A 23,668-nucleotide genomic window follows, 5' to 3' on the forward strand; every position below is an offset into this window, starting at 1 on the left:
GCCGCTGCCGCGGCAGCGGCAGCGAGAGAGGGGGAGGGGGGCGAGAGGGAAGGGGGGAGAGAGGGGGCAGCGAGAGGGAAGGGGGGGGAAGAGAGAGAGAAGGGGGGGGGGCCGCTGCCGCGGCAGTGGCAGCGAGAGAGGGAGGGGAGGGGAGAGAGAAGGGGGGGGGGGGAAGGGGAGGGGAGGAGAGAGGGAAGGGGGGGGAAGAGAGAGAGAGGGGGAGGGCCGCTGCCGCTGCCGCGGCAGCGAGAGAGGGAGGGGAGGGGAGAGAAGGAGGGGGGGGGGAAAGGGAGGCGAGGAGAGAGAGAAAGGGGGGGGGCCGCGGCCGCTACCGCGGCAGCGAGAGAGGGGGAGGGGGGGGAGAGGGAGCAGCGAGAGGGAAGGGGCGGGAAGAGAGAGAGAGGGGGGGGGGCCGCTGCCGCGGCAGCGGCAGCGAGAGAGGGAGGGGAGGGGAGAGAGAAGGGGGGGGGGGAAGGGAGGGGAGGAGAGAGGGAAGGGGGGGGAAGAGAGAGAGAGGGGGGGGCTGCTGCCGTGGCAGCGGCAGCGAGAGAGGGAGGGGAGGGGAGAGAGAAGGGAGGGGGGGAAAAGGGAGGCGAGGAGAGAGAGAAAGGGGGGGGGGCCGCGGCCGCTGCCGCGGCAGCGAGAGAGGGGGAGGGGGGGAGAGGGAAGGGGGGAGCGAGAGAGGGGGGAGAGGGAAAGGGGGGGGGCCGAGGCCGCTGCCGCGGCAGCGAGAGAGGGGGAGGGGGGGGTGAGGGAAGGGGGGAGCGAGAGAGGGGGGAGAGGGAAAGGGGGGGGCCGCGGCCGCTGCCGCGGCAGCGAGAGAGGGAGAGGGGGGGGAGAGGGAAGGGGGGAGCGAGAGGGAAGGGGGGGCGGCCGCGGCAGCGAGAGAGGGGGAGGGGGGGGAGAGGGAAGGGGGGAGGGGCCGGGGGCAGCGAGAGAGAGGGAAGGGGGAGAGAGAGAGAAGGGGGAGGGGCCGCGGCCGCTGCCGCGGCAGCGAGATAGGGGGAGGGGGGGGAGAGGGAAGGGGGGAGGGGGCGGAGGGAGCGAGATAGGGGGAGGGGGGGGAGAGGGAAGGGGGGAGCGAGAGAGGGGGGAGAGGGAAGGGGGGGGGCCCGCGGCCGCTGCCGCAGCAGCGAGAGAGGGGGAGGGGGGGGTGAGGGAAGGGGGGAGCGAGAGAGGGGGGAGAGGGAAAGGGGGGGGCCGCGGCCGCTGCCGCGGCAGCGAGAGAGGGAGAGGGGGGGGAGAGGGAAGGGGGGAGCGAGAGGGAAGGGGGGGCGGCCGCGGCAGCGAGAGAGGGGGAGGGGGGGGAGAGGGAAGGGGGGAGGGGCCGGGGGCAGCGAGAGAGAGGGAAGGGGGAGAGAGAGAGAAGGGGGAGGGGCCGCGGCTGCTGCCGCGGCAGCGAGATAGGGGGAGGGGGGGGAGAGGGAAGGGGGGAGGGGGCGGAGGGAGCGAGAGAGTGGAGGGAGAGAGAGAGAAGGGGGGGGCCGCGGCCGCTGCCGCGGCAGCGAGAGAGGGAGGGGGGGGGAGAGAGAGAAGGGGGTAGCGAGAGAGAGGGGAGGGAGAGAGAGAGGGGGAGAGGGGGAGAGGGAAGGGGTGGGGAGAGGGAAGTGAGAGGGGGAGCCGCTGCCGCGGCAGCGAGAGAGGAGGGGGGGGGAGAGAGAGTAGGGGGGAGATGCGAGAGAGGGGGGGAGGGAGAGAGAGAGAGGAGGGGAGGGGCCGCTGCCGCGGCAGCGAAAGAGAGGGAGGGGTGGAGAGAGAGAGAGAGAGAGGGGGAGGAGAGAGAGCGAGGGGATGGGGGGGGAGATCGCGGCAAGTGAGAGAGAGTGGAGAGGAGAGTGGGGAGCGCAAGTGAGAGAGAGGAAAAAGGTGAGGAGAAAGGAAGAGAGAGAGAGAGAGGGGAAATGAAGAGGAGGGGAGAGAGCAGACTAAGATGAGAGGAAACGTAGACTAGAGCGGAGAGGAAAGAGAGAGAGAGAAGAGTGAGAGAGATGAAAATTTAGAGAGGGAGGACACGAGAAAGTACGATCGAGATAGAAAATCTTACCAATGAAGAGGAGAAATGAGTGGGCGACGATCGAGACAAGATGAAGAGATCGAGATAGAAAATCTTACCAATGAAAAGGAGAAATGAGTGGGCGACGATCTAGACAAGATGAAGAAGCTACGATCAATGAGGCATATGAGAGGAGATTGGTATGTGATTTAGTCTAAACTTAAACAAACAAAACTATAAACCTTCGTGTTTGATGAAAATTTAGAGAGGAAGGGCACAAGAGAGTACGATCGAGATAAAAAATCTTACCAATGAGGAGAAAAAATGAGTGGGCGACGATCAAGAAGAGATAAAGGAGAGATGTTTTGATGGAAGAATTTGGGAGCTACGATCAATGAGGCATATTAGAGAAGATTGGTGTGTGATTTAGTCGAAACTTAAACAAACAAAACTATAAACCTTGGTGTTTGAAAAAGAAACGTGTGGAAACTAGAATTTCAAAATTTCCCGCCTTTTTTTAAACTATGAATCCTTGTGTTTGAAAAGACAAACCTTGGTGTTTGAAAAGAGAAACGTGTGGAAACTAGAATTTCAAAATTTCTCACTTGAATCCTTGTGTTTGAAAAGACAAACGTGTGAAAACTTGAAAATTGTGATAAAAGACAACCTTGTGTTTCAAAAGACAAACGCGTGGATGTGAAAATTGTGATAAAAGACAACCTTGTGTTTCAAAAGACAAACGCGTGGATGTGAAAATTGTGATAAAAGACAACCTTGTGTTTCAAAAGACAAACCCCTGGATGTGAAAAGACAAATGTATGCTAAAAGCAAAACTTGTAGAAACTTCAATTTTAAATTTTTCTTTGTTTTTGAATTTAAAATGAGTTTCACTTTCATTTTTAATTTACTAGTTTAATTTAGACTATAATGCATTTTGTTTTGGAATATAAAGAGTATAATTTTAATTTTATTACATTTTAAATTAAAATTTTAAAAGTAGTTTAACTTACATTCGTTATTATTACTTTAATTTATTTCTTTTTAGGGAGAATATTCGTTATTATTACTTTAATTTATTTCTTTTTAGGGAGAATTAATATATTCTTCTAGGTAAATATTAAATTTTTAATTTTAAGTCTTGTTTTCTTTATTTTACGTTATTTTTTCATAAACTTTAAGTTAAACTACTTTATAGTTTTTATTATATAAATTCAAATTTATTAAGATTTTAACTTCTTATTAATGTGAATGTTCAATTCTTATGAGTTGTAAGTAAATTAAATATAAATTTTATCTTTTTTAAAATGAGAAGGAGAAGAGAGAGAGAGAGAAGGGGGGGTCGCTGCCGCGGCAGCGAGAGAGAATGGGGGGGGAGAGAGAGAGAAAGGGGTGGGAGGATAATGTGAATGTTCAATTCTTATGAGTTGTAAGTAAATTAGTTTTTGAAAATATAAATTTTATCTTTTTTAAAATGAGAAGGAGAAGAGAGAGAGAGAGAAGGGGGGGTCGCTGCCGCGGCAGCGAGAGAGAATGGGGGGGGAGAGAGAGAGAAAGTGGTGGGAGGATGGGAGTGGGAGAGGGAGTGGGAATGGGGAAGGTGAAAGAATGGACGTGGGCGTGGGAGTGAGAATGGGGAAGGTGGGGTGGGAGGATGAGGGCGGCAGCGAGAGAGAAGGGGGGGAGAGAAGGGGGGGAGAGAGAGAGAGAAAGGGGTGTGAGTTTAAAAAAGATAAAATATAAATTTTATCTTTTTTAAACTCACAACCTTAGTGTATTAAAAAGAATAATGGAAAGATTATTTTTTGCTTTTAATTCGCAACCTAAGGATATTAAAAAGAACAATGGAAAAGAAATTATTTCTTGCTTTTCTTCGCTTCGACGGTTGGTGTAGTCTAGATTAGCATAGATTAGTTTGTCCTTAGAGGAGAGAACTCCAAAAAAACCAATCAAAGCCATGCTCAAAATTTCCCGACTAGTTCCTAATCGGAGTCAGTCCATTCGTTCACATTCACATTCGGTTTCACAGACACAACAACCCTACCATTTAAGCAACGATTAAGGTTTTTAAACTTTCAAGATGATTGAAAGTTGTATCAGTGGACATGACAGATTACAGTTGTGGAAGTTGACAGAGCATTTTACACTTATATCAGTTGCGGGAGTCGACAGAGCATTTTGTACTTATATATGACAAACTTCAAATTTGTATTCAGAGATCATTGTAAATCCTTATTTTTTTCCACATTTATGCTCTAAGCCTTGTAAAGCCTTTTAGGCTATTCCCAAAGCATTTATGCTCTAAGCCTTGTAAAGCCTTTTAGGCTATTCCCAAAGCATTTATGCTCTAAGCCTTGTAAAGCCTTTTAGGCTATTCCCAAAGCATGAAATTGATACTTATATGATTGGGAAGAATACAAACTGGAGGTGTATTAATGGGACTCATTGTACTTTTGATTTTTCAAAGTAATTGTAGTTTGTCAAAGTACTTAAAATTTGTGTTGTGCTTGAATACAGGATGGATCTTGAGGCTACAGCATTTGTCAATGGTATGTCACTGAAATACAATGGAAGAATTTATGCCCCAAAGGACTTCACAAACTGGACAGTTGTTGACACAACAAAGAAAGCATGGTTCTTGGTCTTAAGTAAAGGAAATCTCATTCTAGTGATGACAAAGAGAGAGTTGGAGAAAGATGAGTGCGCATCAAATGTATCTTTCTCCAAGAGCAATTTGATTCAAGGGGGCACCTTAGTAGGAATAAAAATTGAAAAAGACAGCACTACAATGATGATTTACACAAAGTCAAGAATGAGCAACAGATCGTTTCTTCTTTCTAAGAAAGATGCAATGCACTTTGTGATGTCGCCGCCAAAAGCACCTAGATTTCCTAAATTGGTTCTCGCATTGGAGATCCTTCAACATGTGTGGGAGGAATTTCCCATTGAGGAAGCAAGAAAAATGCAGTCAAAGATTATCCTTGAATACTTTCAGGGTGTCATCCAACAAGGTTCAACTTCATTGGAGGGACCTAAGGTGCAAGAATCCACACATGAGAAAGGAAGTGATGAGACACGCCATGTAGATTTGGTTCATGGTAATACAAATGAGAGAGGAAGTGGAGTGGATGAGACAGAACACATTGTAGCAATGGATGAGGGTCTTGTACACGTGGATGCTTACAAGGGATCTACATCTGAGACAGGAATTGAATTGGTGGAGACCGGACATGCACATGCATCTCAGACAGAAATTGAATTGAGTGAGACACGACATGCATCAGATAAGACAGGACATGCACACACATCTCTTGTTCATGGTATTACTCACTTAGATGGTGTAACTCATGAAGTTGATGGAATAACAGAACAAGTGAAGCCCTTAAGTATACCTGAAGTTGAGGCAATAGAAGAAGAAGTAGGGCGATCTAAAGCAGTTCACATTGAGCCCCTAAAAAATAAACCTCGACGTCAAATGCAAAAGGCAAGTACTTCACGAGCTACAGTTCCAAGTCCTATAACTGGAAAAAGAGGTCGTTCATATACAAAGAAAGGGCAAAGAAGAGAAGAGGAAGAACATGAAGAGGATGCGGAGGGTCTTGAAATGGAGTCAGATCTAGAAGCAGAAATGTTATCAATGAAGAACCTAAATCTTCGCTTGAATGAGGCTGTGACAGATGAGGATCCAGGATATATATGGGGCCAGAAGACTCAAGTTATACATGCTTCATCAGTGGTCAAAGCAAGTGTCTTCACCAACAGCAGGACCTTAGATACAGCCTATGCTGAAAAGATTTTTCAGGCTTTGATTGATGGAAAAAAACCAGTTGTTTCTAATTTGGTACTCCGTTCAAGAACATTTTGGCCAGTCATGGGAGATTATAGTCAATCCATCAATTTCTCTCAGCCTATAGATTTTGAGATGCAATTCACTAAGTTCCTCGGAAAACAAGTTCCCTCACTTCAAGAAGGACAGAGTTCAGTGAATGATCCAGAACGACATATAAGGGATGCCAAGAGAAATTTCTTAGCTCATTGTACATTTGAGGCAATAGATGGTCAGCACTATGCCTATGCTTGTAATGAGCGCTCTAGAGATGCATACAAGAAAGGAGAAATTACTTATCAAACTTTCGCGAGTGTGCCTCAATTTCACTACTATTCTGCATGCATCTGTATCTTCAAGAATGAGAAGAAATATTTGATTGAGTCGGAAAGACTTAATCATGACATTTATGCACTACGAAAAATCACCTCCACTTCAGAGATGTTGCTCAAAGCTAGGACCATATGGAAAACTTTTAATTCTCCTTTGACCACTCTCAAAAGAACTGCAACTAAAGTGGAAGCGGATAATCTTGTTGACTTCTACACATGCTTGAGTGCCATTGTACCAAGGGGAAAGCAGGAAAGAGCTGAGGTGATTACAAGCTTCAAGACAGTAAGGGATAGGTATCAAGACTACACAAGCATACTTTTCCGTAGTGATGAAGTTTTTCATCAGATCAAAGACGTGTGTCTTGCATGTGAGAAAGGAGATGTTACATATGAGGCTCCATCATTGATTAAAGAGAAGGCAAAGAAGATTGAGAAAAAAGAGATGACAGCTCGGATGTGGAGGCCTTTAAGAAACCTACCAGATAAATACGCAAGTCTTGCTGCAGAGAAATTAATGTCAAAAGAATGGTTTTTTGGCAAAAAGGATAAAGATCATTGCATGGAAGATAACATCATTTAACAGGTGAAGCGTGATGCAGTAAAGAGTGCAATTGAATATTTATTGGGAGAAAAAAATATTCCAATCAGCCAATGTAAAATTGATCATAACATTGTGAGGCAGATGGCATCAGCTTTACCGTCAGCTAAACAGAAGGCTTGGGCGCATAAATGGGTGAAGGTAGAAGATGATGGATCTGAAATTACTCCCTCTATGAGAAATGACATTCCGGAAAATGTGTATGCATATGCACAAAAAGTCATCAATAACCACACTCTCAGAAAAGAAAAGACTTTGAACAAGGGCTTTTATTTCATACATGAAATCATTTCAGAGTCTGGAAAGAGTGTTGAGTGCAAGGGAGTTTCATTGAGTGATTTTTTGTCCGACGACACTGCTTGGGAGAGACCTCAGCTTTTCTTTGTCTATGAAATATCAGCGGATGACATCCGTCCACTCCTTGACAGAATATTACATACCACCATTGTTAGAGTGGGACAATGTAATATAGTCATATTTGCTGATAAAGATGACAAGGAACAAATGTCTGCTACCCTAGAAAAACAATATGGCAATGAGCTCAAGATTTACAATGGGATATACTCAAGAAAAAGGGACAAGAGAGAATGCGGTCTCAAGATACAGAGTCTGGAAACCTTTTTCTTGTGCATGAAGAGCCCTTATAATGATCACTCCTTACAAAACAATATAAGAGGGAATGCAAAGAGATTGCAACTACTGCTGGAAGAGCATGAAGCTCCAAGTCCCCTCCATCGCAATGCAAATCACTATGAAAGGCCAGCAAAAAGTGCTGATCTTTTAATTAGTATGATGGAATTTTTGCTACCGCCTGGATGGGAAGTCACATTGTGCCGAATGGGACATCTGTTCGAAGCTCTTATCAGAAAAGGACACAATGTAAATATTATTGAGAGCCCTGCTTGCTTGGAATACCTTGATACCGTGGCTTCTCTCACAATAAAGTTTGATAAGAAAGGTCCGATCTCACATGAAGAGGATGACATAGAGCAGATCATGTACGATGAGAGCAAGAAAGATGATGAAAATGATCAAAGCTCTGGATATAATAGTGAGGATACCAGCAATAGCAAGGAAGCAGAGGAAGATGGATATGACACTGACCTTGCCTCTGAAGGTTACATAAAAAGACCACGAAGATATGTAGAGGTATGAAGACTTATGTTTAATTTTCTTTATTCATTTAAAGGTCTTTTTAAATTTATAATTAATTTAAAATTTTGAATCTCATAATTATTTTATCCTTTTATAGGAGAAGGGAGAGGAGGAGGATGAGGAGGACATAGTTGGAGCAGAGAATCATGAAAGCTCATCTCAAGAAAGCAAAGCTGCTCTGGCTATCCATCGGATGACTCTAGAAAATAATCATACATTGCAGCAAATGGAGAAGTCATTTCAAGTTAGGTTTCAAGTTCGAGAACAACCTCTTACTTTTATATTCGATGAAGAGGATATTTCAATCCTCATAAACTTCAAGAAAGAGGTCAATGACAAGGTTATAATAGCCATCCTCAGGTTTGACACAAACTTTTTACTGACTTTATGCTTTTGTATTTCCATTGGATCAAATGAACTAATATTCTTTTCTTTTTATTGCAGTATGGTTTTACAACAGCTTCCGCTATATATACAAAGATGTGCATATATGGTCGATCCTCTTGTTTCTAGTGTACTTAGCAATAAGGAGAAGACCATAGATGACATTTTTAAGTGGTTGCAACCTATTGATTTGACTGCGGCGCGAGTTATCTTTACCGCATATCACGAAGAGTGAGTATCAATCCCTACCTAGCTTATCTCTTACATTGTGGAGGATTATATCGAATAATAATTATTCTTAATTGATAATGCAGCTTGCATTGGAGCTTGGTAATTGTGGACATCTTAGCCAAGCAATGCTTCTTTGTCAATTCAATAGCATCTATCCATGGCAGTGTGTCAGAGTAAGTATAACCTACTTGTGTCATAATTATGTCAATGAGATGCATCCTATGCAATACACACATTCATTTATGTTTTCTATTTTGATGTGTAGATCTGCTCGAAAGTTGGTAAGTGCTATAGATGCACTTATGCAAATGGAGGGTGACTTGGAAGATCAAATAGAGTATGTAACATGCCCTGCAGCGAAGCAGAATGATGACCACAGTTGTGGGTGGAGAGTTGGATATAACTGCTTCTTGCTCCTTGCTCAAATTTTTGATTTGAGAGGCGGTGAAACCTCATTGTCCACATATACAGACTTGCATCTGCAGGCATTTATGTCATCTATCATTAAGGCATTTATTGATAACGTGGTGGAGCATCCAGAGGAAACATTGGTTGCTACGCCCATAAGTTGTCCTGATGTAACCGCTGTATTGGACGAAATGGGGAGCTCTTCTGAGGTTAAGGTCATCATTAGCAAGCAACCTCGTGTTTTGACTTTTGGTAGCGAGGAAGTTACAATCCTCTCCGATCCTTTGAAAGAGGCTAATGACAAAGTCATGATGGCCATCCTCAGGTTTGATATGAACATCTCTTGACTTGATACTTCAATCATTTGATTCAATCTGCTTCTAACATTTGTTTATTTATTGCTGCAGTGTACGGTTATATCTCATTTTCCTAGATCAGTACAGAATCGCGTCTGTATGCTCCATTCTCTTCTTTCAGCTGTACTTAGTGATACCAAGAAGACAGTAGATGATGTTTGTTCAATTCTACAACCTTTAGACTTGGATGGCATACTACTTGTCTTTATGCCATACTATGAGAAGTAAGTATGGTGTCAATCTTTCTTTTACTCTCTTATTTACAATATTGTGTCAATTAATACTTAATATTGTGATAAATCTTATCGCTCTTTATTGGTGATGTAGTTCACATTGGAGCCTTATAGTATGGGACCTTGATGACAACCATTGTTGGTTTGTCAACTCAATTACAGGCTTTCACGGGGTGTTCAAGTAAGTGTTCTTTTATCATATCATTATGAACATGCATCAAGTTACTATTTACTACACAAATTTACTTTGTCATATGTCATGATGGACAGGTCTGCAAACAAGTTAGTTTCTGCGATTATGAAAATCAGGGAGCATCAAGACCAACCAAATTTCCAGACACGCCTCGCAGTGGACCAAAAGGACATGTTTAGTAGTGGGTGGAGAATTGCGTACAACTTCATGTTGTATCGCAATGACATTTTTGAACATGTCTCCATAGAAGCATATACCAAGCTCGAGCTACAAGATTTTGTGGCTAAGACTGTTCACTATCTAACTGCTATCATTGGGAAACAACATGATGGACTCAATGAAGAACCACTTGAATTAGAGACTCAATGCATTCTTCCTACACAAGAAGTGGAGACTCAATGTGCATCTACAACATCACATCTTGTAAAGGAGGAAGAGATTAAGTCTATCCCGATTGCACTAGAAGTAGAATCTCAATGTACACCATCCACACAAGTAGAGACTCAATGTACTCTTAGAGAATCACAGCCTCAAGAGAACTCATCAGACTCTATTCAGTTGTAAAACATGTAGAAAGAAACATGAGTCCTTGAAGATGAGCTCAGCTCTTGAATGGGTTGAATTTAGGCTAAGGACTTGAAAATAGAAAATTCATCAAATTGAATGGCTGTAGTCTTGAAAATAAATTTGCCTTCCACTGAGAGTCTTATTGTAACTTTTGGTGTAATTTGCCTTCCAATGAGAGTCTTATTGTAACTTTTGGTGTTTTTAAACACCTAAATTATAAATATTGTGAGAGTTTGCTACTTCCACTTGTAACTTTTGAAAGTGTTTCCTAAACACTATTATAAATATAAAGTGAGTTTACAATTAATGGACCACTCTTTTTTGTGTAACTTATCTCAGGCTTAACTTTTGAAGGTGTTTATTAACACCATTAAATATTAAGAGAGTTTACAACAACCTAATCTTATTTTTTCATGTAACTTATCTAGATTGCGTTAAATTTTATAATTTTAGTTTCATGTCCTTAAAAAATATATAAAAAAATGCTTGTTTTTATGTTTTTATATGTGCTTTGAAGATTGGGTTTTTCTTAAATTTTATCTGAAAACTAGTCCAAAAGTATATGTAAAAATGAATTTGTACATTGACAAGTCCAAAATTAATGAAATAAGTGTTTTATGGAGAGGCAAGATATAGAGCAGATTGCCCGCTAACACTTTCTTTTGTTTAGATACTCCATCTTTTATCGTTTACCATATTGGTTCCACCTCAAGATCAATCACTTGCTTGATTCCATGCATATCTTCAAGAATGTGGTGTCTACCATTTGGGAACATTTGAATGGGACACGAGATTCTGCAGGCATAAGGGAGGATCTACGCACCACATGGAGGATGCATGAAGCTTGGCCACAAGAGAGACCAAATGGGTATGTTTTTTTACCTCGTGCACCGTGGAGGTTATCAAAGCTAGAGATGGTGGCGTTGAAGCATGCTATCACTACCATTCGTCCTCCCACTAGATGCATGAGGTGTTTGAAGGGGGCCTTCACAAAGAGCAAGAAAAGAGGTGTAGAGCAATTCTATGGCTTGAAATCTCATGATTGGCACAAGATGCTCCAAGTAAGTATTTTATGTGCATAATATATTTTCCTTCCAAATTTGTGAGTGAATTAGAAGCAACTAATCAACCATTCCTCATGTGTTCAGTTCATACTACCTACTAGCATTTCTCGCAGTGCATCAAAGGACATGAAGGATTGTATTTACAAGATGGGCGAGCTTGTGAGGTACTTTACAGGATACAAAATGTGAATATTGTATTTACAAGATGGGCAAGCTTGTGAGGTACTTTACAGGATGCAAGGTGTTCATATTGCTAATATTGCGTACTTTTTCCTTTCTAGGTAGGTGAGCTCAAAGGAAATAGATCCCACCATGCTTGAGAATGCTCGAGTTATGTCAATGGAGGTGATTTGTTTAGTGGAAGAGATATTTCCACATTCTATTCTCACAAGCCAACTACATCTCATAGTGCATTTGGTGGATGAGATTGCTATATGCGATACTGTACATGCACGATGGTTGTTCTTCCTCGAGCGCTTCATGAAGACCTTGAAGGGTTTTGTGAGGCAAAATGCAAGACCCAAAGGTAGCATGGCCGAGGGTTGGTTGGTGCAAGAATCACTTGTATATATTTCTGAGTTTCTTATTGATGTGGATAGCTCTCTCCCACGACTATGGAGAGATTATGAAAACCTAAGGATGACCTCTATTGTGCCTCAAGGTAAAGGACGCAGCAAAGTAATAGACACGGAGTTGCTTAATAATATCAACCTCTATTGCATGCTTAATAGTGATGTGATGAAAAGATGGGTGATAAGATACGAGGATGCAAAGGCAAGAAGACAAGAAGAAAGGGCGCTCTTTCGTACACACCACAGATCTGGTGTGCCATACACTCAGTATCTAAGAGCACTTCCAAAGGATATTCATGTGGATTGGCTACTTGATGAAATGGAGAGAGTAGAGAGAGACGAGGGGATGCATATCACAATGGAAGAATAACAGTATGCTAGGGGATGCATGAGCAAGGTCAGTATATAGAATGTTATGCATAAGTTAGGAGCTTTCAATAATTTAGATTGCTTATTTAATTGATTTTGTCTTGGTGTAGTGTACTATGTTCAATGCTATATGGTGTGAGGGCAAGTATTTTCGAACACAATGGATTGATGTTAAGAGAAACACACAAGATTGCAGTGTCATTGCTAGCTTTGAGGGAGCCAATGGAGCCATGGATGATTATTGTGGCATAATCCAAGATATTATTAAGCTTGATTTTTGACGCTTCTTTGTGTATGTTTTGGATGTAAAGTGGTTTAAGGATGTGGTGGAAAGAGGCCTAATGCAACATGCAAGTGGCTTTGTAACTATTGACTCCACAAAGTTTTGGCAAAGTAAGAAGGACACACTAGTACTACCACAACAATGTGAACAGGTATTGTACACACATATAAAAATACTCACTTTTAAATATTTGATACCTTTGATGCAAGGAAAATAACATGATTGTATTTGTGTTTGAATTAGGTTGTCTATCAACCAATGGTGGATAATAATAGATGGTGGCATGTCACTATAACACCACGTTCCAAAGTGATGTATAGTACATTTACTAATATGGAGCGTATAGAGGATGATCATGGCCATGGAGGTGATGATGACCTTGATACGAGTGAGGAGGATGACCATGAGATAGGAGATACATATATTCAGGCCATTACCCATGAGGACGAGCCTACCATTGGTGATGCTGATTTCGATGAGCAAGTAGTAACGGAGTAAAGAAGGTTTCTTTTGAAGATAAGGGGAAAGGTAAGTTTGTCAGCGTGCTTGGAGTTGAATGTATTTCTAGATCTCAACACTGGTTTGGATTTTGAAGTAGATAGTTTGGCAAGGGTTGATCTCATTGAGGATGAGATTGAACCGCCATCATTAATATTGGCAAAACTATTTTACATATTGTTTCATTCTCCTTACCTCACTTAATTTTTGTATATGTGGCATGGTTTTGCAAAAAAGCATTGATATTTTTGTTAAAATCACGTGCTTTGGTAATCATGGGCAATGCTTGGAAAGCAGTGATGTACATTTATCAAGCTACCCCAAAATCTCACTTTCTGTATTCTATGTTTTGTGTCTAAATCCACGTCCAATTCACAGTGCAGATGCGCTGGTAGATGCGCTAATAAACGTGCTAATAGACGCACTATTAGATGCGCTATTAGATGTGCTAATAGATGTGCTAATAGACGTACCAATAGACGCGCTATTAGACCTGCCCATAATTTCTCTATTTGAAAAGCGCCTATAGATGCGCCCGCTATTTTGCACGTCTATGAAGCGCATCTATAGTTTCTTTGTGTTGTTGTGTTAGCTTAAGTACTTTATAAGTGGATCCTGACCTCGGAACTTGGACTACTTGATGGATTCAACACCTTGTTCCAACATTATGTTCCTTTTTCAAACTCAATATTATCATAAATTTTCAATTTTGTCGGGATTGTTTTAAAACTCTCAATTTGTTGCAATTCTCAACTTGGATGTCTCAAATATTTTGTCCTTGTTTCATACATAACTTTTTATCCAAGTGATAGAATTAATTCTTTGGCTCAGTTATTGATGCAGGGACTATTAAGTCTAAGAACACACACACACACATACATGCATACACATGCACGCATGCACCCAAAAAAATTTAGATTTAAGATATACTATTTTATATCATATAAAATTTGTATGGAGGTCATTAATAGGTAGAACCCAATCAAAGTTTTAAATATCTTCATTTAAAATAGGTGATACTTTTTTTGGGGTTATTTTATTGTGAGATTAAGTCCTTGCAATGATGAATCTTTAAAGAATAGATCAATAGCACCTTGTTATGTAGATTTAAGTGATAAGACGTAGCATCTTCTTTTCTAAGAAGAATGATGAAAGAAAAAAAAGAAAGATGAAATGCAAGGTTGCAATATCATTTGCATGCTCGGGGGTGCACTACTAAGAAACCCTATGTATCACATGCGTTCTAGGGGTATTTGGAAAACCCCTCAAGTAAAAATTTCCCATGAATAAAATGACCCTCTTTCCTCCTCATTAATATTTAGAATATTATCTCATTGTGAGCATGCTTGTTACTTTTGAATAAATCCCATTGAAAATATGGACACAATGCTTGTAGGTACATACCCCTTCTATGGTCCCTGAGGCATGAGCAAACAGTTGGATGCCCAATATTTTGATTCATTCTTTTAAATTTGACAAACAATCTTCTTCCTTCCTCGTCATCTTAAACACGTCAAAGACACTGCTTCCAATTTCTCCTCATCCTATTGCATGGATATATAAGTCTTCAAATCGTGCCATCTAATGCATCCACTACCATCTTTTGGATGTATTTAAGTTAAAATATCTTTTGCAACCATTTTAAAATAAAACAAAGACATGATTAGTAAACATTAATAAATTATTATTGTTAACTAGGATAACATGGTTGTAAAATGTTAACAATAATAATACATTATTATTGCTAACATTTTACAACCATGTTATCCTAGTGATACTACCAACTACACAATGTGTGAATGAAAGATCCTAATCAAGGCTTGGGACCTTCATCAAGTTCCAAACTCATATCTAATTAGGGTGGTCTTTTTGTTATAGCTCATGGTTCTATTAGTAGAAATGGTTGGGCGCTAATGTTAACAATGGGATACACTATTTATATTAGAATTCAAAGAAGGTATGGTGATTCCTGAACAAGTAGTCTTGTCCCAAGCCATGAAAAGGAAAGTGTGTTAATGTCAATGACATTACAATTGTGTATTGTTTTTCAAAAAAAGACCCCATTCCTCAAAGCCATCAAATTTATCATGATCAAGATCAGGTGCGCAGGGGTTACTATATATAAAACCTATATATCATGTGTGTCCAAGACCTATTTGTAAAATTCCTTATATGTAAATTTATCATGAATGAAACACACCCTTTTTGTATCCAATCTCACAACAACACAAAGCAACTATAGACGCACTTGGTAGATGCGCAAAATAGTGGGCGCGTCTATAGGCGTTGCTTTAGTAGAGAAATTACGAACGCATCTAAAAGCACATCTAACAACTCGTCTATTTGCGCGTGTATTAACACGTCTACTTGCCCGTCTAAACTGAGAAACCGCGTCTACAAGCACGTCTAAACGCACATCTAGCCTGTTTGCAGACACAGACAGACGCATCTATAGACACGCTGTTATACACGAAAATAGACACGCTAATCAGACACGTCTATAGATGCGCTCCGACAGTAAGCCTCTCTTCCCTTCCCATTTCTTCTCAGCTCATCAGTAATAGATTTTTTTTCTTTTTTCCAGTTCAACATGTGCTCAGGAAGCGCTTCCAACTCACCTGATCCCCAGGATTCTATTTGGAAGGACTTATATAACCTTTTAGGGCACCCTCCTAGTCCTGCGGAGTTATACAGGTATATGACGGGTACTTTAAACACTCCCTAAGAGTCGGCACTACAGACTCCAAACCACCCCACACCGCCTAAGATCACCCCAGCGGAGTCAGCACAGCCGTCTTATGCCCCTTCCCCCATGCCGTCTTATGCCCCTTCCCCCATGCCATCTTATGTCCCTTCTACCATCCCGTCTTATGCCCCTTCCCCCATGCCGTCAGGAGGTCCTTCTGTCTCACAGAGCCGTCGATGTACTCCTGTGCCGTCGAGACTCGGTTCTCCAGCTACGAGGTCAGCGTAGTCCCGTGCAGTCTCCAGCTACGAGTGGCCAGCGTACGAGCTCGACACGACACGGTAGCAGGCATAGTAGCAGGGAGAGCGGTGGGGGATGCATGGCACAGTGCTTTGGGAGGGGTGGCGGTGGGGACGATGATGATTCAGATGATTTAGACGTGCCTCAAGGTGATGGTACGATATTCTATGACATCACTCAGACAGGAGGCATCTTGATGGATGCGTGGGGGAAGGACATCATGGCCTTCATGCGCTCTGTAATTGCTAACAATTATAGAGATTACTTTATCCACTTTAAAGACCAGCCAAAGAGGTTGGCTGATGAGACCCTCGCTGCTGTTCGCTCTAGGTATCCTAACCCCCCCAATCGCCAGTTCACAGATAAATGGGCCAAGTCAAAGATTGTTACGATACTTGGCAATAAAAGATCTTCGCTTAAGAGGTAGGCACTAGCAGAGCTTGCCAGGCTTCAGGGGGGTCAACCACCAAGGGGCCCGCCCCACACCACTGACAAGCGTGAGTGGAAGAAAGCAATGAAGTCAGCGAGGGAGGACCCCAGTCTGCAGCACGTGGAGGCACGGAGGATCCAGATGGAGGAATATGGAAGCGCGCATTTTGGAGCAGGGGGTGTTGAATCATGGGAGGCCCAATTTGTAAGTATCGATCTCAAATTATATTGCTTATGTAGTTTATTAAGAGGTTGTTTCTTTGTACTAATCCCTCCGCAAAGTGTGTCGTCTTGCAGTTTGAGATCGTGGGCAGATACCCTACTCCTGTGGAGACAGCCTACCACCACCACCATCGTAGAGGAGATACATGGAGGCACTTCTATGATGACGGGTTGATTACTGAGGAGCAGTATACCCGGGCTACTGGAGCGGCCCCTGAGGTATTTGAAAGTAAATAAATAATGCCAAAATTATAAGTAAAGATTTGATTTTTCATACATTGATATATGTTGTCCCTTGTTTACAGGTCGGTGCACAAGACGACGAGGAAGACGAGAAAGGAGGCGCAGAAGGGAGCGCAGAAGGGAGCGTGGAAGGCAGCGAGGATTAGTCGTAGAAGTAGTGCTAGCTACTCTTTTTTGTACTTAAAGCCACTGGCTTGGCTTCGTGCCTCTTGTATATACACTCCTCTTATTTTTTGTACTTGAAGCCACATGACGTGGCTTAGCTTCCTTATTTTTTGTACTTGAAGCCACATGACGTGGCTTAGCTTCGTGCTATATGTAGATACAAGCACTTTTTGAGCTTTCAATTTTATTGCATTTTGGAGTTGTAATGTTTTATTTGGAATTGTAATTAAAATGCGGTTGGCTGTAAGAATTGAATTACACAATGTGGATATGGGATTCTTGTAACTATATAGCATACACAACATACACAGCATTCTATAAATTAAAAAAAAAAAATAAAGCGCGTCTATCAGTGCGTCTATAATTGCGTCTATATACGTGTCTGCCTATTCGACAAGCGTCTATTTTTGCATCTATAAACGTGTTTATAAGGGCGTCTATTTAAGCATCTACGTCCGCGTCTATACGCGCATGTATCTGATATATAGACGCGTTGGTAGACGTGGGTCTCCAGACGCGAAAATAGACACGCAAATAGACGCGCCCGTAAGTTTTTTATTTAGTTCAGTAAACGCGTCTGTGTGCGCGTCTATGGGTACTTTGTCTTGTTGTGTCTATGAATATCTCCTTTATACATTACGCTTTTGTATGTGAAAAATGTGTAATAAAGGGATTTAAGAAAGTCCTTTTGTTGAACCCACATGCTATACTTACATATTTATGAGTGACCCTCCCCCCCCGCCTAGCCTCTGTGGATGTTAGATTGTTGTGCTCCATGTTTTTCAACAAAGTAACATACTTAGCCTCTTAATCGATGGGTGTGCCATTCAATAGAGATGATATTTAGGAAATTAGGTTCAGGTAAAAAAATAAACTGCATACACTCGCCAATAATGAACACAAAGAGAATGGGAGGGTATGATAAGCCAATGTATAAAAGCTTAGAAAGCAAGCTTACTAGGCTTGCATTTATTATCGATTCTCACAAAAAATTCACTTACTCAAGGGAAATGTTTTGGGCTTGTGATTTTAATGTAAATACATTGTAATACTCAAGGCAAATTGTGGCCAGCTTATCATTTTAATGTAAATACATTGTAACATTTGGATACATTGTAATACTCAAGGCAAATTGTGGCCTTGTGATTTTAATGTAAATACATTGTAACATTGGATAGTTAGGAGAGATTTTCTTACTCATGAAATGGCCATTCTAGATATGCCTCCCCAAGTCTTTGCAATCAAACATATATGCCCCAAATATATGAGAGACATGGAAAGCAACCATAGTACATGCACAATTATATAGCTTTTTTAATCATCATCGTAATGATACCTAAGGTACATAGAGAAAGATAACAAGCCTACCCTTGAAAATACTAGATGCTACATAACTTTCACCATATATTACTTATACGAATGCCTTGAGTACCTAAATATATTTATGTAACATCATGCGTAAATAAGTGCATGTATTGGCATCATATATGAACATGATGTCTACTCGATGTTGAAGATATACAAATGTATTCAGCATTGTGAAATCTTATAAGAAAGCTAAGTATTGCTCCACGTAAGTTGGGCTCTTAAATATGCTAGTGACCATTAATATATAATGAAAATCAAGGACATGTGAAATAGACTTCGGAAAAGCTTAAAGCACGTGACCTTTTGATGGTATCTAGAGTACTTAATTAATCAAGTAAATGGAGTCAATGAATGGGCCTGAAAATCTTATAAGATTAGGTTTCTCCATGGTATTACAATCACAAAAAGCATACATACATCTCAAAAAGTGATCACATTGAAAGAGAGTTAAATTGGAAAATCAAGGTCTCTAGTAGCTGCACAATGGAGTATGTACTATGCAAACATGTATGAGAACTCTTACACTAGAGAAAGTCTTCACGCTCTACACTAGCCTATACAAGGTGCTTGATTGACACCCTATGCAAGGGATGCTAACTTTTACACGATAGAGTCTTCTATTCTTGACAAGGTGCTTGATTGACACCCTATCGAGGGATGCTAACTTTTACACTATAGAGTCTTCTATCTTTGATGCTCTAGCCTAGAATTGTTTACAGGGCAAGGTGCTCGATTGATACCCTATGGCGGTATGTCTGAAATGGGATCTCCACTTTGAGCAGGGTATGGATTGAGGATTTATAAAGAATCATAGCAGCGTCGTTGATGCAAATAGAACCCAGGAGAAAGCTATGATCCATAGGGATTGCTGTCCCCAGGGAAGGCTAGATTATACCCCGTCTATGGATGTTGGATTACTTGCTGGAAAGGTGACGGACTCATGAAGCATATCAGAGTCGCTGCAGACGTCGCTTAACCGGAGTTCTAGTTAGCGAGATCAACGACAGGAAGGAGATGAGCGAGCGATCTGTTGCGAAGAAGTGAGGCGACCAGGGCAAGGATAAGACTGTCGAAATAATTTGTTACAGTAGACATGATACTGGCGACAGTATCATTGTACAGAAGGCTGGCTATGGCGATCATGTGAGGCGCAGCAGTTTCCTACGCGTTGAGATATGGAGGATAAGAGACTTCTCTATCGCTACAGCTACTGCGAGTGGGCCTAGTCGGCGACTCGGCACTGGTCCTTCTGTTGTGTAGGTATGTGGCGCGAGCCCTGCCACCATGCTCATGAGCTTAAGCTTATTCCCCGCGTGCATGTGTACTCTGTGGTCGCACTGTCTCTTTCTTCTCTTTTTCTGAAACATTCGATAGCCGCGCCCTGCACTCTCATCTCTCTCTCTCTCTCTCTCTCTCACCTCCTTTCGGTGTAAAGCTTCGTCTCTTCCCCTCAGACTCTCGTGTCTCCACACAGGCGGGCAGATCACCACAAATTCTCCACTTCAAGCACACATCCTAGTATCCTACTTCCCGGGCTTGCTAGTTGCTTTCAGATCGGCTCGAACCCAGAGAAATCTTCAGACAAGACAAACAGTCGGTTACCCGCAAGCATTATCTAAACTATTTTAGGCCACCTACTCTATCCCGCTCACAAGTGACGAGAAAAAAGAAATCATGATACACAGAACTTGGCTCCCAGCGTCGACGAGAAAAAAAATTTCATGATACACAGAACTTGGCTCGCAGGGTACCTCTGGCAAATCCAAATTCGGAACCATTTCTCCTTAAGGAAACATGACAGCGCGCCATTATGCTTGGCAATCGACCATTGTTGAGCTTAAATTAACACCGTTGCATACTTCAGCAATGGAATTATCAATTAATTTCTACAACCAGACATGTTGCATCTGCATCCTTTTGGGGGGAGGGGGAGAGCTAGACTACAATTGAGTCAAAGTGGTCAGCTAAACCTAGATCAACCTGTTCCCCCGTGACGAGGAGATATTTCTCACCACGTAGTAGTGGACTCCTGCTAAGTAATTTGTCTGATTACAAGGACGTATGAAGGTGTAAACAATACATTCTATACTTGATCAGTTACATAGAATGAGGACCGACCAAGTTAATACTAGACGATCAAAGGGACTGATAAAGTAGAAGTAGTCATTCCACTTAACTCTGCAGTGGAGATGGAGCAGCTATTATTACTTTAAGCTTTCGTCTCTAGATATGGAGCTGGATACCCGGCTCAATGATCATCCATTGAGCGTGGTGATCGTTGTGAGAAGAATACAAATCTAGTGGGACTGTGACTAAGTAATTAGACTGTGTCGGAAACCAGGTTGAAGGGCTCGGCAAATCCAAACCTGAAAAACACAGATTACGGGTTGGCAACTTGTCATGAAGCTTCACAAATTTAGAGCTCAATATCCAGTGCGGTCTGAAAGCGCTGTCAAATTTCCAACTCCATCCTCAATCACGGGAACTTTTGAAGGCTCAGTAAAATACCCGGGAGCGTCTATCAAGCGTGCATGCCGGAGCTGTTTGTGGGTGATCCCCCGTTATCCAGATAACCCACGCCAATTTCGTTCGATAACCTAATCAAACACACACACACACAGAATCCTCCACCACTTAACATCGTCGACCTACACAACTGTAATAAATCTTAAGGTTAACAAAGTACAACTGGAAGTACCTAAGTGCTGAGGGCAAGTACAGCATATCTTACATCTTCTTTCCGAAGGTATGCTTGTTGTTGTGCATCCAGACCTTGAGGACGTGCCGCTTGACCCCGGCATCCACGCAAAATTGCTGCACAGCGGCCTCGTCGTGCTTTTGAATCCTCCATCCAAGCTTCTCCGCGAAGGCAAACATTTTCTCCTTTTGCTCGGCCGTGAACTTGGTTCGGAACCGCTTCTTCATCACAGAAAGTGCATTGACCGAAGGATGGCCCAACTGGTGGTGCATGAGTGAGCCTGGCATCATCCCCATCTCCTGATCTTCGCAGTCATTAGGGCTGGAGCCCAATGCCATGATCATCTGCTGATTAGGGCGTGCAGGGATGGCAGAGTTCGATGGCAGTGCAAGCTGGGGAGTGTGGGGAGGCAAGGTTAGCGGTGCAAACCTCTTTCTGTCCTTCATGCGGGGGCTGAAGCAGTAGCACGAGGGCTCTCCCTCCACTTCTTTTCTGTGGAAATTACGATGACAATTGCAAGCAGCACATTTCAGCGCTTCCAGGGTACCGTCCTCGCCACTGGGCATAAACTCTCCGCACCCATCGAGGGCATGACCACCAATGGCCGCCGCGTGATTTTTCAGACATTCTCTGTATTTCACGGCTTTCTTGGGCATAGGCTCGGTTACGCTGGGCCGGACTTCCGCTGGCGGAGGTCCGCCGTTTCCTCCTGCTCCAGCGCCGGAAGTGATCGGTCCGCCGCTGCTCAACATTTTAAATTTGGAGGACTCGTGAATTGGGCCATAGTTCACTGAAATTGGCATCGTGATGTCGGATTCCTGCGGTCCACCCAGGTCCATTCTACAGCACTATCGTCGCCAGTTTCCCACCGGTTTGCAACATGCCAGATCGCTGTTAGGGTTTGGCCGTTTGCAGCTCCAATCGATCATTACTTTCCCAAACAAGTCGATCGAGAAGCAACTGAGCTTGCCAGGTGGATACGACGACCAGGTGGGAGAGATCGATCACAAGGGAAACACAAGCAGCAGCAGAAGCGGAAGCTAGTGCAAAGCCGTTCGGGATTTGCGGGGAAGGGTGAAGATCCGCATTAAGATGAGATAAACTTAGGGGAAGGAGGTTAGGGAGGTTGACCGGGGTGTGTGTGCACAGTAGAAACGAAGGGAGGGGATGGGGGATTAATCTATAGGTATATAATAAAAATGGGGAGGGGTGGGGATACAGAAGGACGTGGAGGGTATAAGGAGGGGGGGAGAGAACAAGCAGGAAGGGTTTGAAGAAAGGAGAGAGACTACCCAGCTGTGGACATTGCTTGCAAAGACCAGAAGAGAGGTGCAAGGAGTGAGAGAGAGAAGGGGGACTAGTGAAGGCGATGAGGAGCGAAGCTCAGCAATTGTTGCACCTTGTCAGATAGACAAGAAAAAGAAAGGGAAGCCGGTAGCTCCGTGCTTCGGTCTGCACAACCCTTAGCCCCGCACTCCGTAACTAGTACTTTTACCAACACTAAAATGGCGCGCTTCATCAGAATCACTAGAGCGAAGCTGGCATTGCCAGTGGCCCGTCAGCCTGCAGGCCGCACTAGCACGCCCCCTCGTTCCCTTACCACGTCAGCATTTTCTTGACTTTAGAGTCTTCCCTCCCCCCGCCGCCACTCCTTTCCATGCCCCCTTGGCCCCCCCCCCCACTTGGCCAATGTGGATATTTTATATATCTTCCCAGCTTCATTAGCAGAAATTTTGGGCCCACCCTCGCAATCATTTCACTGCAATCCCAATTTGCTTTTTCCTTGAAATCTTGGAGTTTTTCTTACAAGGAGAGAAGCTTTAGGCTTAATCGACAGGCCGTTTTATTCCAGTCAAAGGCTCCCCTGTCTTATTACCAAGAAATTTCAAGCAGGCGTTACTCAAGCAACAATCATCCGTTTCGTATGCTCCAATCGAGGTGGCAGCTATGACCTTGAGAGTCCAATGTCCGCGTTGGCTAGGCGGAGTCCTGAACCCCCCCCCCCCCAAACGGGGGTCTCGCTTGTTGTCTCTGACCTGGCGCCTGAGTCCTCACAACTCCAGAGCATCACCAATCCATGTGCGCCCCATGCTGACGAGGCAATACGGCGCTCCAGTCGAGGCAGACACCCTCACGCTGTCTTCCGACACTCTCGCCTTTGTACCTCTCACCCCCCTCCTCGTGAGCCCCCGTAATAATAACACCTCCGGAGTTACCACCTCCATCCTGAGATTCCTTCTCTTGCTTCCGTCAATTCACCGCCCATGTTCCTTCCGTCAATTCACTGCTGATCGTTTTCTCACGTTCCTCCCCTCAATTCACCGCTGATCTCGATTTCGCTCGCCATTGCCCATAAACCATCGCCCTCTCCACCCAGTCCCTTGTAACCTCCCTCAAACGCTGTTCCCCTTCGACCCAATCACCCCCCGCCAGCTGCGCGGAGGTCGCCTTCGGCCCCTCGGCTCGAAACGGATGTGCATGTGAGCCTGCCATGGTAC

The 23,668-nt window shown here is 43.3% G+C and overlaps 1 protein-coding gene across 2 annotated transcripts; it reads right to left on the reverse strand.

Annotated features, from left to right (window-relative positions):
* Positions 1-20,439: 20,439 nt before the first annotated feature.
* LOC147898005 (zinc-finger homeodomain protein 2-like) lies at positions 20,440-22,135 on the reverse strand. Of its 2 annotated transcripts, XM_087380189.1 has the most exons (4): positions 21,600-22,135; positions 21,204-21,491; positions 20,981-21,069; positions 20,440-20,838 (listed from the first exon to the last, which is right to left on the reverse strand). In XM_087380189.1, the coding sequence occupies exons 1-3, from the start codon at positions 22,007-22,009 to the stop codon at positions 20,994-20,996; spliced, it is 774 nt and encodes a 257-aa protein (XP_087236315.1). In that variant the 5' UTR covers positions 22,010-22,135; the 3' UTR covers positions 20,440-20,838; positions 20,981-20,993. The 2 variants fall into 2 exon arrangements, with proteins under 2 accessions (XP_087236315.1, XP_087236314.1); XM_087380188.1 differs by having other exon boundaries at positions 21,204-22,135.
* Positions 22,136-23,668: the final 1,533 nt, after the last annotated feature.

Source organism: Dipteris shenzhenensis, chromosome 10 (genome assembly GCF_047967505.1).
Source record: "Dipteris shenzhenensis isolate YYH24624 ecotype China chromosome 10, Dip_SZ_1.0, whole genome shotgun sequence".
Taxonomy (NCBI): Eukaryota; Viridiplantae; Streptophyta; class Polypodiopsida; order Gleicheniales; family Dipteridaceae; genus Dipteris; species Dipteris shenzhenensis.

Bases quoted from the DNA above. Each gene is read 5' to 3' on its own strand.
- LOC147898005 (XM_087380188.1), bottom strand. From the start codon at position 22,009: ATGGACCTGGGTGGACCGCAGGAATCCGACATCACGATGCCAATTTCA. The intron at 21,070-21,203 runs GTAAGATATGCT...GTGTTTGATTAG, and splicing joins CATACCTTCGGAAAGAAGAT to GTTATCGAACGAAATTGGCG.